Source organism: Rhinopithecus bieti, unplaced genomic scaffold (genome assembly GCF_001698545.2).
Source record: "Rhinopithecus bieti isolate Rb0 unplaced genomic scaffold, ASM169854v2 scaffold_56979, whole genome shotgun sequence".
Lineage (NCBI taxonomy): Eukaryota > Metazoa > Chordata > Mammalia > Primates > Cercopithecidae > Rhinopithecus > Rhinopithecus bieti.
Genome location: NW_016822352.1, coordinates 183,380 through 198,805, shown reverse-complemented (window position 1 = coordinate 198,805; position 15,426 = coordinate 183,380). Strand labels below are relative to the sequence as shown.

General features: G+C 59.8%; 2 protein-coding genes across 2 annotated transcripts; one reads left to right on the top strand and one right to left on the bottom strand.

Annotated features, from left to right (window-relative positions):
* Positions 1-554: 554 nt before the first annotated feature.
* On the top strand, positions 555-2,999 carry LENG9 (leukocyte receptor cluster member 9). The gene is given in 4 exon segments (XM_017860921.1): positions 555-1,304; positions 1,307-1,524; positions 1,999-2,182; positions 2,185-2,999. Coding segments are annotated over 4 exon segments (1,428 nt in total). The 5' UTR covers positions 555-628; the 3' UTR covers positions 2,535-2,999.
* LENG8 (leukocyte receptor cluster member 8) lies at positions 2,619-15,211 on the bottom strand. The gene is given in 21 exon segments (XM_017860919.1): positions 2,619-3,868; positions 5,893-6,100; positions 6,182-6,311; positions 6,412-6,480; positions 6,566-6,667; positions 7,511-7,603; positions 7,605-7,623; positions 7,625-7,683; positions 7,685-7,726; positions 7,729-7,816; positions 7,996-8,123; positions 8,190-8,258; positions 8,260-8,494; positions 8,896-9,099; positions 9,360-9,501; positions 9,850-10,102; positions 10,848-10,958; positions 11,751-11,852; positions 12,239-12,413; positions 13,112-13,204; positions 15,059-15,211. Coding segments are annotated over 20 exon segments (2,430 nt in total). The 5' UTR covers positions 13,150-13,204; positions 15,059-15,211; the 3' UTR covers positions 2,619-3,705.
* Positions 15,212-15,426: the final 215 nt, after the last annotated feature.

Genomic DNA, 15,426 nt, shown 5'->3' with positions numbered 1-15,426 from the left:
GGTACACATACAAATCACTTGGGAAGGGGAGAGGCACACATGTAAATAACCTAAAAGGAGCGGGGCGCACGTAAATCACCCGGAAAGGGGCGGGGCATTACATGTAAATTACCCTGAAAGGAGCGGGGAACACATGTAAATCACTTGGGAAAGGGAGAGGCACACATGTAATTCACCTGAAATGGGCGGGGGCACACGCAAATCACCCGGAAAGGGGCGGGGCACTGCATGTAAATCACCTAAAAAGGGGCGAGGCACACGTAATCACCAGGAAAGGGGCGGGGCATTACATGTAAATCACCCAGAAAGAGGCAGTTCACATGTATCACCGGGGAAAGGGGCGGGGCCAGGCTCCCAAGAGCTCCGGGAGACCGCAGCCTTTACGGAGCTTGCTTTCCTGGCGCTGGGGGAGGGCGCAGTCGGGAAGTCCCAGAGCCGCGGTGTCAGGCTCTCCACGAGGGAGGGACGGGGCCAGAGTCCTCGCGAGGCCCCGGGGCGTGGTCCCCTGAGCTGGGCCGGAGCGCGGGCCGCTGACGTCACTGTCGGGTGAAGCTCGGTGCCTCCAAGCGGAGCCGCCCTCCGTAGGGGTGACCTGGTCTGCGCGGGGGCGTGCCAGTTCCCCGCACCCATGGCAGCGGCCAGGGGACAGCGGGAGTTGCCGCAGGAAGCCCCCGCCACGGAACCCGCGCCTCTGCCGGCCTGCCGCTTCTTCCTGGAAGGCCGCTCCCGCTTCGGCGCCCGCTGCCGCCAGCCCCACACTGGGACGCCGGCGCCGCCTGACTGCGAGGCGCAGCCCGAGGCCGGGGCCAAGAAGCCGCCGCTGCGCACAGCCGCAGATGTCATCCAGCGCATCCGCTGGGACCCGCACCTCGACCCCGCCGACTTCTCGGTGGGCTACTTCGACCGCTTTCTGGGCGTGCGCGAGGAGCCCTTCGGCGCCTTCTGCTGGGACGAGCCGCTGGCGGCGCTCGGGCCCGGCGTGCTGGCCGTACCCCAGCACCGAGTGCGCTTCTTCCGCTTCCGCGGCCGCCTGGTGTGGGACCGCGCCTCGCGCACCGACCTCGTCTTCGGCTCTGGCTCTACGGCGGGACGCGGGTCCACCATCCTGGACGCGCTGGACAGCGAGGGCGCCCACGGGGCGAAGGACGCCGAGTGGACACCGGCGGTGGCAGGTCAGGAGGCCCAGGCTGCCCCCGAGCGGAGGAGCACAGAGCCGCTCCGCACAGGGTACCAAGAGCCAGGCGTGGAGGAAACCGGAGAGCTGGAGGCAGCCCAGGAGCAGGCCCTGGGCGCAGCTGCTGATTTTGAACACTGGCCCCAAGAGGACGCCTCGCAGGAGTGACTGAGGAGGCACTGAAGCCAACAGCCGCCGCCAGGATCACATTGCTGCGAAGCCAGGAAGCACAGGCCCGGGCAGCCCCGGGGGGCTCCGCTGAGGAGACAGAAACCTAGTGGGGTCCTGGGGCCTGGCCCAAGGACAAAGGGGCCCGCCCTAGTGTTGCAGCCTCTCGCCAACCGCACCCCATTTTGCGGCCCTCATTGTTTGGATGAACGGAGGCAAGACGGTGCACTTCCGGATTCTTCCTCACCAACTTTTCCCACTCCCGCGAAAATGCAGCCGGGACCGGGAAGGTGCAGACCAACTAGGCATGCGCCAGGTGATGTCAATCTGAAGAGACCAAGATTTACCTGGTCGCACCTGCGGAAAGCCCCCCGACACGCCCGTGCCCCGCCTATTGCCCTCCCACTCCCAGAAAAGCGGCTCCGGACGAACGCCACGCACAGACTTCCCAGCTTCCCCACTGCGGTGGTGACTGTTGGAACTCCGTCTGAGCTGCACGGGTGACTCTGTGGGCCTCATTTGTCGGGGGCCAACAGACCTCTCCCTACCCACCTTCTTCCCCTGAAGCTAGGTGACCAAAATAAACTTGCAGTTTTGCTCCTACACTTGCCTACTCGCTGGTTCTTTTGTGCCCGCTCTGGTGGTCTTAGAAAAACAAATCACTCATGGTGACCCAGGCTGGGCTACAAGCAGAAGTGACCAAGGCCCAGGAATACCTGGTCCACGTGGCCCCACGCTGCGCTGACTTCCTGGTGCCCACCCAGAACCTACACCTGCTGCTGGCCCTGCTGCTACCGGCAGGCGCTGGGGAGGCGACGGCTACCATCAGGTCTCTGAGACGACCCTCTTGGCCCTGGGGCTAAACACACCGCCTCAGCTGAGCTTTAGGGAGCTGGTCCTCCTGGGCCCTCATGTGCTCTGTGCCCCATCCTCTCCCACACTGGAAGGCATGGCACAAATGCTGAACCAGAGGCTGGAAGCCGAAGGGCTAAGAGTGCTACAGTCTCCAGGGCAGCTGCATCAACACCTCACCATGGCTAAGGTGCCCCATGGTTCCCAAGTCCACCTCCCAAAGCTGGAATTCACCCTCAGCCAGGAAGTGGGGTGCCAGACCCTGCAGACACTCTGGCTGTGCTGTATGGGGAGGACACGGGGGCCTTTCCAGCCCCTGGCTGAGATCCCGCTGGAGTGATACCCCCAAACCTCTGGAGGTGACAATGGATGCAAACAGCCCACACAGGAAGGACAAAGCGGGAGCAAGGACAAAGCGGGAGCGTGCGCTCTCTCTCTCTCTCTTTAATTTTGGTTTCTCTCAAGCTTCCAAATGGTGCTCAGTGCTCCAAGGAAAGGAAGGAAGGAAGGAAAGGGAGGGGAGAGGAGGGGAAGGGAAGGCAGAGGAGGAACATCTGGAAAAAAAGCAGCCTGACAGTCCAGCTGTTTGCAAACTCATAGCACATCCTCCAGTTACATGGCAGAAGAGGGAGGGAGGGAGGGCCAAAAAGAAAAGGGAGAGGAGGAAGAAAAATAACTTAAACACACACACAAAGAAAAGAGAAGGCAACATGACGTGAGCTGGTGATCCATGAAGGCAGGGAGGGAGGGGAACCATTTTACCTGTGCTGAACCAAGGGAGGAATGCAGGGAGGAGGGAAGGAAAGGGGAAAAAAAAATCAGAAGAAACATTGGGGGCAGAGGGAGGAGGGGACACGGAGACAACTTTATACAACTTGAGACGAGGCGGCCCGGCCGGCGTGTCCTCAGTGCGGTGTGGTGGCGGAGGATCTGGTGCTGGTGGGGCTGGCACTTCAGGGTGGGGGGCCAAGGACGGGCACAGTCTCTAAGCAGCTCCCCTCACCCCAAACACGGAGGCCCCAAGGGGCTGGGAACAAGAGTCTGTGGCGAAGCAGGTGAGGCAGCGGGCGGTGGGCGGGCTTGCTGGATGCCCCCGCCGCAGGCGGGCACGGGCTGGATGGCCTGTCTTCTTTCCACTGGCCCCCCGGCATGGGATGGGCCAGGGCGCCGGGTCGGGTACCGGAGTGCAAGCTCGAAAGAGAGAGAGAGAAAACACTGAGACAGCATTAGTGGAGTGAAAGGCGGACACAGATGAGCCTGCAGACCATGCCCCCAACCCTCCGCTGCCCATCCCCTCCTCCCCAATCCCATCCCTCTGAGGCAAAAAATAAAACGTAGAAAATCTCTGTACAGACTCCCCGGTGGGAAAACGGGGGCAGGGATGGTGGCTCTTCCTGGAGCCCACTCCCCACAAATAAATTTACAACCCAAGTCCACGGCTCAAAAACAGAATCCGCAAAGGCAGCGCCGGGGGCTGCAGCCCCTGCCCCCGCCCCCTCCTCGCTGGGTGCTCAGAAGGCTGACAGCTGCGCCAGGCTGAGGCGGCAGTCGATGCTGGAGTTGTCCGGGCCCGTGTAGGCCAGGCCCAGGGGCTCTAGGAAGGCCCGGCAGGCGGCCTCGCCCTCGAAGGCCAGCTCGGCCTGCAGGTAGGAGACTGGCAGCGCAGGGCGGAAGCTATGGAGACAAGAGGAGAAGGTGATGAGGCGGGCGGGCGGGAGGGCAGGGGAGGGCCCCACGAGCAGGGAGGCCCCCCCACTCGGGTACCCACAGGATTTCCTCAGCACAGTACCTGCTGGCTTCCCCACCCGCCTCCCAGCCTCCCCACCTCAGGGGCTTGGGGGGGCCCGGGGTGGGGTTAGTGGCCCCAGCCCCCAGCTGTGCCCCCCCTCGCCCTCACTTACCTGTGCAGGGGCCAGGAAGGAGAGGGGACAGGCAGGGAAGGGCCCAGCGGGCTCCTCCGCTGGCTGAGGGGCAGGGGCCAGATGGAGGGAGCAACACGCGGCAGGGGATAGGGCTGGCAGGACTGGCAGGACTGGCAGGGCCACCGTGGGGACGCGGCCCTCGCTGCTTCCCCTGCCCTGCATTACAGTGTCTTTGGGAAGCCAGGCACAGGGGTGCCAGCCAGCACTCACCACTACATACTGAAAGCAGTCACTTCTGGCTGCTACTAAGCGACACTACTAAGCATCTAGCACGACCCAGGTCCTCAGAGCTCCCTGAACCCTCTTCCACAGGCGGTGCAGCCCTACCCTTTCTACACACACAGGAACCAAGGCACCAAGTGAGGGGCACTAAGTCCTAGAACCCGCTTCTGCTCCAAAGCCAGAGCTTCATGGAGGCCATGGGATCAGAGTCCCCGCCATCTCCCAGTCTCAGCTGGCAGGGCAGGGTCAGCCTCCTTGGGGGAAAGGTGCTGACACAATGAGGTCACTGACAGACTAGGGCCCCACCCACGAGGAGCCTCACAGCTATGTTCCCAACCAAGGCCAATCAGGCATCCATTCACCAGGACGCTCGTCCAACCACAGGCCACTGTGCAGCCGGAAGCTTGAGAGCCGCCATTCATGGGGCCCATCATGGCAGCAGACTGGGCAGCCTCCTGCCTCTAACTTCCCAAGCTGGCATGGAGCTCTGGGCACGGCATCCCACATGCTCATCTTCTCCTGTGACTCCTACCCTGGCTCAGCCTCTCCCTGAAGTTGGCTTAACCCACACTAGATTCCAGAATGAGTCTCCCAATCTCCAGGCTGACGATCCCTCCCTAGCTCCAAACTATGCTGTGACTATGACCTCAAACAGAGGACCATCTGGCCAGGCACTCAAGGCCTCCATGCTGTGACTGAGCTCACATGGAGGGCCACGTGGCCAGGCACTCAAGGCCTCTCCAGTCTACTGGTCAACCTCTTCGACCAGAATTTCTCCACCTTGGCAAGACTGACCTCTGGGCCCCAGTGGCAGTGGTGGGGCAGCACCCCTGGCCTCCACTTACTAGATGCCAAGAGCATCCCCTTGCTGTGACAACCAAAAACCTCTCTTGACATTGCCCAGCGTCGCCTGGGCACCTCAATCACCAGACAGAACCATGCATCTAAACATGAGTCAAGCAACTGTCCCCTACCCACAGCGAGCCAAGAGCAATGTCTAGTGAACAAAGGAGCCACTGCAGGGGCACCGGCCTTGAACTGGGGGCCTTTGGGCCACCAACAACCCAGTGTGGCCCTCCCATCGCAGGGTGTTCCCTAAGTGTTTCTGGTGCTCTCCAAGGAGCTGCGTGGGACAGGGCCTTGTCCTGTTAGACCAGAGACTGCCTGGATGGTCTCTATGGTGGGAGCACAGCGACAAGCTGAGAAAGCAGAGACCTCAGGGTTCTGAGGAAGCCCAGAGCAAGGAGTGAACTAGGGGATCCAGGCAGGAGAGAACAGGAGGAAGAAATGCACAGACGGGGTGGAAAAGAGGCCCCAGAGGCAGTGAGCTGGGAACAGTGGGGAGGCGGGGAGGAGTGACCCGGAACACAGAGGTGGCCAAGAAGGAAAGCAAGAGGAACTGGAGAGGGGAGGGCTGAATGGAGAAAGATGGGGGAGCAAGGACCAGGAGAAGGGTCGGGGGCTGGGGGAGGCCTGCGGCCAGAGCTGGTCTGAGGCGGTGCGAGGCTGAAGGATGGGAAGAGCAAGGGCAGAAGGGAGCTTGGCACCACATACGTTTTGATCATGGCTTTGAGGGCGACCTTGCGTTCCCGATCTGCAAACTTGTCCACGAGGTAGCCAGACATGCAGGGTGCATGGCAGTAGAGCCGGAAAAAGCGGTGGTAGTTGCCCAGGGCCCAGGCTGTCCTTAATGCCAAGGCGTGGGCCACGCAAGGATCTGCCTTCAGTTCTCGTGTGAGGTATGCCAGCTCCGTGGTGATGTCTAGCGCCAAGACAAAGAGGGTCAAGTCAGCAGGGCTCAACCCTGGGCACCACAGCCTCCGTCCCGGGGACTGGGCCTCACCTCCCGAGTTCTTGGTGAAGATGTAGTAGAGGATTCGGTAGGCAGTAAACTCGCCCACGTTGCCAGGCAAGTTCTCGGCGTACAGCGACTTGAGCTGTGTCTGGCACTGGTTAAACTCTTCATGGTCACCCTGGAAGGCAGAGGCACAGAGGGAGGAGAGCAGAGTGAGGGTGCCGAGGGCAGAAGAGCAGCAGGAAAGGGGCTGGGGAGGCCTGCAGAGGCCAGCTCACCTTCTCCAAGGCGATCCGGGCGTGGGTCTCGTACACCTCCACCGTGAACTCGGTGCGGATGCCCTGCACCTGGGGCCATGGGGCGAGAACAAGAGTCACAAGGAGCGGGAGGCAGGACTGGCTGAGGCCAGGCCCCTCCTAGCGCGAGACTCACCGTCAGATCCTGCCGGATCGACTTCATCTGCTCGCAGGCAAACGCGTAGTCCTGCTTCTCTTTCCAGTGGGACTTGACCATGCACAGCGATTTTTTCAAAACCTGGAAAAGGAAACAGAATTAGCACTCGGAGCACAGTTCAGGTCCGGTGGGCAAGGGTTTCCACTGATTTGGTGGGAGAGTTGCAACATTAAGGAAAAGAAAAAAAACCAAGGCCAGACGCAGTGGCTCACGCCTGTAATCCCAGCACTCTGGGAGGCCAAGGCAGGCGGATCATCTGAGGTCAGGAGTTTGAGACCAGCCTGGCCAACATGGTGAAACCCCGTCTCTACTAAAAACACAAAAATTAGCCGGGTGTGGTGGCGCACGCCTATAATCCCAGCCACTCAGGAGGCTGAGGCAGGAGAATCACTTGAAGCCGGGGAACGGAGGTTGCAGTGAGCCAAGACCACGCTATTGTACTCCAGCTTGGGCAACAGAGCAAGACTCTCTCCCCCGCCAATTAAAAAGAAAAAAAAAGAAAAAACACACAAGACATGGGTTAAGAGTGGCCACCCCACACCCATTTCCCTGTAAACACACGGCTGTTCACATGTTCTGCAGCAGAACAGTGAGGACGCCAAACCCCGGAAGCACAGACCCCAGTGCCCCACAGCCCATGGGCCTGGGAGAAGGCTTTATGCTCCACGTCACCTAAGCCAGGGACCACGGCCCAGAGGTCAAGCGATTCGCCGGCCAAACTGCACACCCGCCATGCAGGATCCAGGGCAGCAGTGTGCCTTCGCGCTCCTCTCAGGACGCAGACCGGCCAAGGCTTCCTGGCCGGGCTTCCCCCGCCATACCAGAGCCCCCGTGTGGCCTCTGCCACCCCCCAGGTTGGCTCTCCAAGTCCTGAGCCAGCAGGGCCTCACAGAGCAGAACTGCCCAGCCCAGCCGGGCACTTACTGCCACAGGGCGCACAGTGGACGGGTCGGGGGCACAGGTGAGGCGCAGGTAGTGCTTGGTGATGTCCATGGGGCAGGTGCCCACGATCTGCAAGCTCCTGCCAGTCAGGGTCGGCCGCTGCTCTCACAGGCTGCTCATGACTGCAGCACCAGGGGCTCAAGGCGCAGACGGCGGAGAGTGTCCGTGCTGGAAGCGAGCTGCCCGCTTCTGCCTTCTTCCAGCTCGCTCCAGCCCCGCTCGGGGTCCTCGCACTCCAGCGCCGCCATCTTCCTTTCGAACTGCGCTTGGTGGCAAGCCAGGTCATGCCTAGGAAGGGGTGAGGGGCAGTGAGCTGGGACGGGTGTCTCCAGCACCCTACAGCCTCGCCTCTTTGGCAGCTGGCTATCCCACCTGTCTAGCCCTCTTCCTCCTTCTCCCACAGGTCCCCAGTTACCCTCCCACCCTGACCTGTGTCTCAAGCCCCCAACCCGTCTCACTCTTCCCACGCGTGCCCCTGCTCGCCCCGATCCATATGGCCCCTCGAGCAACCCCGGCCCTTAGGGGGCGGGTTCCTGCGGCCCACAGGGTGACACTCGTTTCCTGAGTAGGAACTGTCGGAGTCTGAGTGGGAGTCCTGCAGGAAGAAGCAGGAAGATCAGCCTGACACCTCACCCCTCCCCCCACACCCCCACACCCCTACCCGACCGGGCCTGGAGCCTCAGTACTTCCTGCGGAAGTGGCGGGTTGGGACCTGGAGGAAGGAGCGGGAGCCGGGAGTCTGTGCTGGACGAAGAGCTGTTGTCCTTCATGAAGACGTTGCGGTTGCCAAACTTGGTGAAGCTGTTGCCCCGGGCTGACCAGCACCATCCCACCGGTGGTGTCCCTCGCTGGGACGGGGCACCCCCGCCCCTAGTCGCTGAGCCCACACCTCTAGGAGGGTGAAGGCTGCTAGGGGCCTCCCACCGCTTCTTCTTAGGGCTCTCGGCCACAGGTTCCCGGGTCAGCCTGAGGATACAGCAGGGCAGGGCATCACCATCCCCGCCAGACACCGGCAGGGCGGCCAATACCACCTCCCTCAATCTACCAACCCACCTCTGAAAGGAAAGGCACTTACCCCAGGCGACTCAGCTATTACAGTGCAGAAATGAGACGCAAACCCAGGTTTTCTGTGTCCAGAGGGTGCGCTTAACCACTAAGCAATGCACACCTCTCCAGCATCCATGGTCCCCACCCCATCCCACCCCACTGGCCTTCCAACCAGGACTTCATTCCCTCGGGATCCGACTTTCCGGTTCATTTCTCTTTGGAGCTCCTGGTACCTGGGACCCCCAACTCTCCTACCTCCATACCCGGCCCGTGCCTCGCACAGCACCACCCTCTCACCTACGTCCCCCATCCACACTAACCCTGGCAGGGGCTCCCGGCTCCAGTCAATGGTATAGGCCGAGCCGTCCTGCAGCCGCGCCTGCAGCACCTCCTTGAGCAGCTTTTCCGTGCGGTCCTTGTCCTCCTCCGACTCACAGGCGGTGAAGCAGCGCTCCACATACTCTTTCATGTCCTGGGGCCAGTCGTCGGGCTTCCCAGACAGGTTCCCCCGGGCAGAGGACCCACTGCGGGAGGACAGAGGAGGGGCTCAGTTGTAGAGAATTCCCAGACTCAGAAGACCATCCCCAGCACCACTCTGAGCGGACACACAGGGGGACACAGGCCCCATGTTTTCCTTCTGTCTCCTTCAGTGCCCACAGCAACCCCCAAGGGAGGGTCCTTCTCCCCTTTCCAGAGGTGCGCACTGAGGCTCGGGGTGGGCACTGGACCACAGACGCTGAGTGCAGTGTGTGGGGCTGTGACGGGGCAAGCGGGCAGACGTCACCTGTGGTTCTGAGCTTTCTCAGGGTTGGGCTGGGGGCCGAAGCCGCCGTGCTGGCCCTCTGCGCTGGAGCCAAAGCTCTGGGTGGTGACAGCAAACGGTCGCTTCTGGATGTTGAACTTGAGACCTCCAGTCCCGGGGGCCGCTGCAAGGGCAGCAAAAGCTAGGGTCAGGCCCTTCCCCAGCACATCCAGAGGTCCCCAGGGGACAGCAGGATGTGGAAATGCAGGGAGGAGCGGTCAGGTTCTAGAGGAGGGCTCCAGCACACATGCGCCTGGTCCAAAGCAGCCCCACCCCAAGCCTGGCGATCACAACACCCAGAAATAAGGAGCAGCACACAGCATACGCCTCACACCCAGGAGCTGTGTGAGCCCCACCCCAAGCCTGGCGATCACAACACCCAGAAATAAGGAGCAGCACACAGCATACGCCTCACACCCAGGAGCTGTGTGAGCCCCACCCCTCGAGCCTCCACAGGGCTTTGCCGACTTACGTTTCATGCGGTTCCACAGTTGTTGGCTCTTCTTGGGCTTGGCAGCTTCAGCGTAGCCGTGTGGCCCATAGGCCTGGCCTGTGGCGGGCCCCGCCTGGCTGTGCTGTGTGGCTGGAGCTGTCCCAGGCTGAGGGCCACTGTTCAGCGTGTGAGCCCCATGCGGGGGATTTGAGGGCTGAGGGGGCTGAGCCGACGGCAGCTGCTGAGGGGGAGCCTGGTAGGACATGCTCTCATCCATGCCGGGGACTGGGGGCTGCAGAAGGAAGCAGGCGCTAAGCACGGGAGGCAGATTCGGGAGCTGGCGAGTGGCACTCAGCCCTCACCATGAGGACACAGTGGTCACAGCACTCAACCCTCCCGTGACCTTCCCACATGTGCTCATTTGAGTCCTCAGTAGCTCTCTGAGGTTAACATTTGTTAACAACCTTTTCACAGCTGACAAGGCTCCAGCTCAGAGACTAAGCAACTTCCCAGGGCCCTGAGCTACGAAGCAGCAGCTGGCAGCGTCTCAATGCTGGAGTAACAGCCACTGACAACACACCCACTCCAGCGCTGTCATCTGAGCGCACACACTCATGAAGCACGAGGACGAGGCTACCATCCTTCCTGCTTCCGAGAGCGGACTGAGATGCGTACGTAATTACACCAGGGGTGGGCACGCTGGGATTCAAACCCACGTCTACCTGCCTCCTAGGCACTAGCCCGGCCATTCCTCCAAGCTGCACCTTAAATGCAAAACCCAACCCGTGTGCGCACGCGTGTGGGTGACCACACTGGGGCAAAAGATGTCTTTCAACATCTCAGGTCTAGCCTTGGCTCAGCCTTAAACCCACCCTAGGTTCAAACACTATGCTTTGTCCTCCTCATTTTCAGATCAGGAGTTGCTTGGAAGGAAGAAAGCAGTTTAAGGAGCACAGGCCATTCCTCACTGACAGCTCATTCAAAAATCTACATTTCCTCTGCTTGAGCACAGCATGGGAGCTGGGCTAGGGTGTTACCTGGTTCAGAGTCCCTTGGTGCTGGGGTGCGGATGGCTGCTGGGGTGTGGCTGAGCCATAGGAGCTGGCCATCCCATACTGGGAAGGGGAGCCGTAGCTCTGGTACATGCTCTGCAAAGGTGCAGGGAGGGAGGGTTTAGTGGGAGGCCTGCCCTTTCCACTTCCCCAGCCCGCTCAGGAACTACACCAGCCATGGCCCTCTACCAATCCCTCACCCCTTTCTCTCTCCACTATATTAATGCACCACACCCTCTCATATACTAAAAAAAGAAAAACCTGTCAATCCCACCTCTCACTTAGCTAGTTCTCAGAAGAATATAATCAACAATACTGAGTGCCAACTTTTCTAAGCACCACAACGAACAGTAAGAAGGAAAACCCACGCTCTAATGAAGCTTGTGCTTGAATTACATGCCCAGCCGTACACATCAATATGTAATATATCCAGCAATAAGGATCATGAACAATAAAAAGGCAAAGAAAGGGAGAGAGACAGGTTGCAAGGCAGGAATGCTACTTTCCATCAGTGTGTCAGGTAGAGGCTCTCTGAAGGCGGCATCTGAGCAGAGACCTCCAAGAGGCGGCAACACAGGGAGCACTGCAGCCAGGGCAAAGCAAGAGTGGGCCTGGCGGGGGCGGGCATCACGGAGGTCTCTGCTTCGATGGCCATGGCAGAATGAGCATGGGGAGAGAAGGGACCAGAACCAGGTATGTAGGACCTTGTGGCTCGTGGTGGGGACCTTGGAATGCACCTCATGGGCAAGTAGAGGGTTTCTAGCAGTTATCACTGCTATCTCCAGTGCATCCACCAGCGGGCGGCATCCCGGCTGACTCCGCCCCCCGGCCCCACCCCATCCCGGCCGACTCCGCCCCCCGGCCCCGCCCCACCGGCTGGGCACTCACCATGGGGTAGTAGTAGCCGTAGGGGTAGGCATAGTTGTACTGCTGGTACCACTGGTAGTACTGCTGCTGTTGCAAAGCCGAGGCTTCCGCCTGGGACACGTACTGGGGAACCAGAGAGGCACATGTGCCGTCAGCAGCCCAAATCCACAGGCACACGGCCCCCAAATGGCAAGCCTGTGGTTGACTGGTGGGTAATTGCCAAGGGATGAAACTGGGTTCACGTATCTGCAAAGTGAGCCACCGTCTCCACCATGAGACTCACACACCTTAGAGACCAGGGGCATGGGCGTGGCCTCCCTCTTCAGAACCACACCACACCCCAGATTCCTCAAGGAAACGGAACTTTTCCCTGTTCAGACTTAGATACCCTGGAACATCTTTTTATGTTTCCCCTCAGTGCACCCCGTCCGAATGACACAAGAGGACGCCAGACTGTGTCTCTCCCACGGCCACTGGCTCAGGGTACCCCAGCCCCATGTCCTTCTCACTTGTGCACTGGCCACAGGCCCATTGCTGCTGGACTTGGCAGAGCTGCCGGCGGCTCCTGACTTGCTGATGCTGGCCAGGGCCTGGCGGGCCTTCTCCCACTCCGGGTTCTCGTGCATTGGCGTCTCCATGCCATTCTCTCGGCCTGCCCCAGCCACCATGCTGTACTGAGAAGACCTACAGAGAGAGGACTTCAAGTCATACCTGTTCTCCCCACTGTACACAGGTGGGCAAGTTGGGAGGCAAATTCCAGCCCCTGGATCCCAAATCTAACTGTTATTACCTATCTAAGCCTAAGTTTTCTAATCTGTACTATGCTGACAAAGGGTTTCTGCTTCAGAGTCTTCTGGGAGGGACAAATGAGATCACCCACTTAAGGTACTTATCCGAGAGCCTGGCACACAGGAGTTGTTAAAACCAAACACAACAATGAGCAGAACCCACAGAACTGAACACAGGCCCTGGCACCTCCTAGGGCTATGTCTATCATGAATCCATGAATTCCGTCTGACATCACCCCAGTCAGCAGGTTATCACGCTATTTGGAGAAAAAATAAGGAGTTTGCAGAAAAACAAATAAATGACTGTGTATTGAGTGTTGGGAACCTGCCTCCTAATGATACCTGCTTGAATGAATCATCACAATTCTGCAAAGCAAGCACTGTACTGTGAAACATGAAAGCTCAAAGAGGTAAGGCTTGCCCTCTCCACACAACCAAATGCTTCCCTCTGTGTCTGCCTCACCACCCCCCCACCCACAGGGATTGTGGCATCACTTCCCCTGAGGCCACCTGAGGTCCCACCCCAGAGGACAGCACTGGGTCTCGCTTCCTCTCTCCCTCCCGGCCGGCCTCCATCCCTCTCGCCTCACTAACCAATCTGTGCCACGTTGATCACCCACGTTGGCCGCCATCTGGACCTTGGGGTAGAAGGGGTGGACCTCGGGAGCCAGACTGCTTTTTCACTGTCTGTGAGAAAAAGAACGAGTTAGGGAGACTTAAGGGGGAGCTAAAAACATGTCACAAAGTGGGGAAGAAAAGTAGATGGACTCACGAAAAGCCAAGTAGAAAAGCGGAGGCTGACAGAGAAGCCACTGGGGTCAAGAATCTGAGGAGTTCTGGGTGTGGCCTAAAAAGGCTGGAGGATGAGGAGAAGCCCCTGGCCGCTTTGTAGTGCTCCAGGTGGAAAACAAAGGATTTGGAAACAGGGAAGCCTGAACAGAATTCCCAAAAGGAAGGAGAAGGGTCTAAAATCCATGTGAGCAAAGAGAGGGTGTGACGAAAGGTCGAGAAGGTGGGAGTGCCTCCACCAAGGGGAGAAGTTCTAAAAAAAATTCTAGGGGCCAGGTGTGGTGGCTCACGCCTATAATCCCAGCACTTTGGGAGGCCGAGGCAGGCGGGTCACCTGAGGTCGGGAGTTCGAGACCAGCCTAACCAACATGGAGTAACCCCGTCTCTACTAAAAATACAAAATTAGCTGGGCATGGTGGCACATGCTTGTAATCCCAGCTACTAGGGAGGCTGAGGCAGGAGAATCGCTTGAACACGGGAGGCGGAGGGCAGTGAGTTGAGATTGCGCACCATTGCTCTTCAGCCTGGGCAGCAAGAGCGAAACTCTGTCTCCAAAAAAAAAAAAAAAAAAATTCTAGGGAATACGGGTTGTGAAAGGAACCTGAACCAACAGAATGGATGCTATAATGAGAAATGTCTGAGGGAACCCTTAAGGCTGAGAGAGTGGAAAGGTTTCCGAGAACTCTAAAAAAGACAATGCCGACGTGAACCCCAACGTGAAGAAACGGGTTCTTAGCACTGAGAGACTGATTTCAAAAAGGTCTCTGAAGGCCAGTAAAGAGACAGACGTGGGAGTCCTCAGTGGGACTACCCCTGCCTACTTCCACGGGAAGCAGGGGTAGGGCTGGGAGAGAAACGGGATCACCTTGGTTGGGTGTCTGGACATAAAGCTTTGGGAATGCCAAAGAAGACCCAAAACATGTTCAAGGAATTAAGAGTGGGGTAGAGAGAACTGGAAGAAAAGTGGAGTGTCTCCGGGGCGAGGACTGCGAAGCCTAAACTCCAGAGAGGGAGTAACTGATAAGTAGGATAATGAATCCTGCAGGAGAACCGGAATTCTCACAAGTTGACGGGACAGGAACAGGAGTCTGGAGCTGGGGGAAAGCCCTAGAAACGCAAAGGCTTAACTTAAACAAGACACAGGGCGTGAGTAGAGACGAGGGATCGTGGCGGGGACACAGGAAAAGGAGCCCCCGGGCAGAAGGGAGATCAGAAACAAGGTCAGGAGTTGGGGGCTGGGAAGAAGACTCCCGGACGGGTCTCAAGAACGGGGACAGGCACCAGACGTGAGGCCTGGGGTCCCGGGAGCACCTGGGCGTCCCGCAGGCTGGGCGAAGGCAAAGGAGGACGCCGGGTGGAGGAGGCCGCCCGGATCCCCAAGACTGGCCACGGAGCCACTGCTCAGGCCGCGCCTGCGCACCACGCCCCAGACAGAATCGCTGGAGTCGCCCGTCGCCCGGGGCAACACCCGGCCAATGGAGAGTGAGGGGCGCGCCCCGGGGCCCCAAGAACTCCGAGGAAGAGGGACGGAGAGTGGAAGACTAAGGCGCACGCGCGCTAGTGCCCGAACGCGCGCCCCCAGGCCCGGTGCGCAGGCGCAGTGGCTGCCCCCTGCCCCGCCACACCCTGTCGACGCTCGCGCGCGGCGTCTGCTGCTGCGACAGCCGAGAAGGCCTCGGGGCTCGCGGGACTCAAGACCGAAAGGAGATGCTATCCCCGCCCGCCTGCTCGCCCGCCGCTCCCCTTACCAACCAGGACCCTTCGCTGCAGGGACACGCCAACAACCACCCAGGCGATTAGCAACACGGCCACGACACCGATCGGCCACCCGGCTGGCTCTGGTCTTCTTTGGCTTCGACGTCCTGACCGCGGCGTCCTGACGTCACGCGGCGACCTTGCCCCGCCTCGCTCGGCCCGGCACAGCCAATGACCGCCACGAGCTACCCTTGAGCCCGCCCTCCCGCCCACGCACTAGCGCACGAGCATTTTAAGGCAGGCCGGAAGTCTGGGTGGGTACGGTGGCCCCGAGGGGACAAGTGAGGCCGCAGTAGCTGTTTTTGCGTCCCACGCAGCCCCGTTTTGTTGTTGTTGTTGTTGTTGTTCTCGTTCTCGGAGACGGA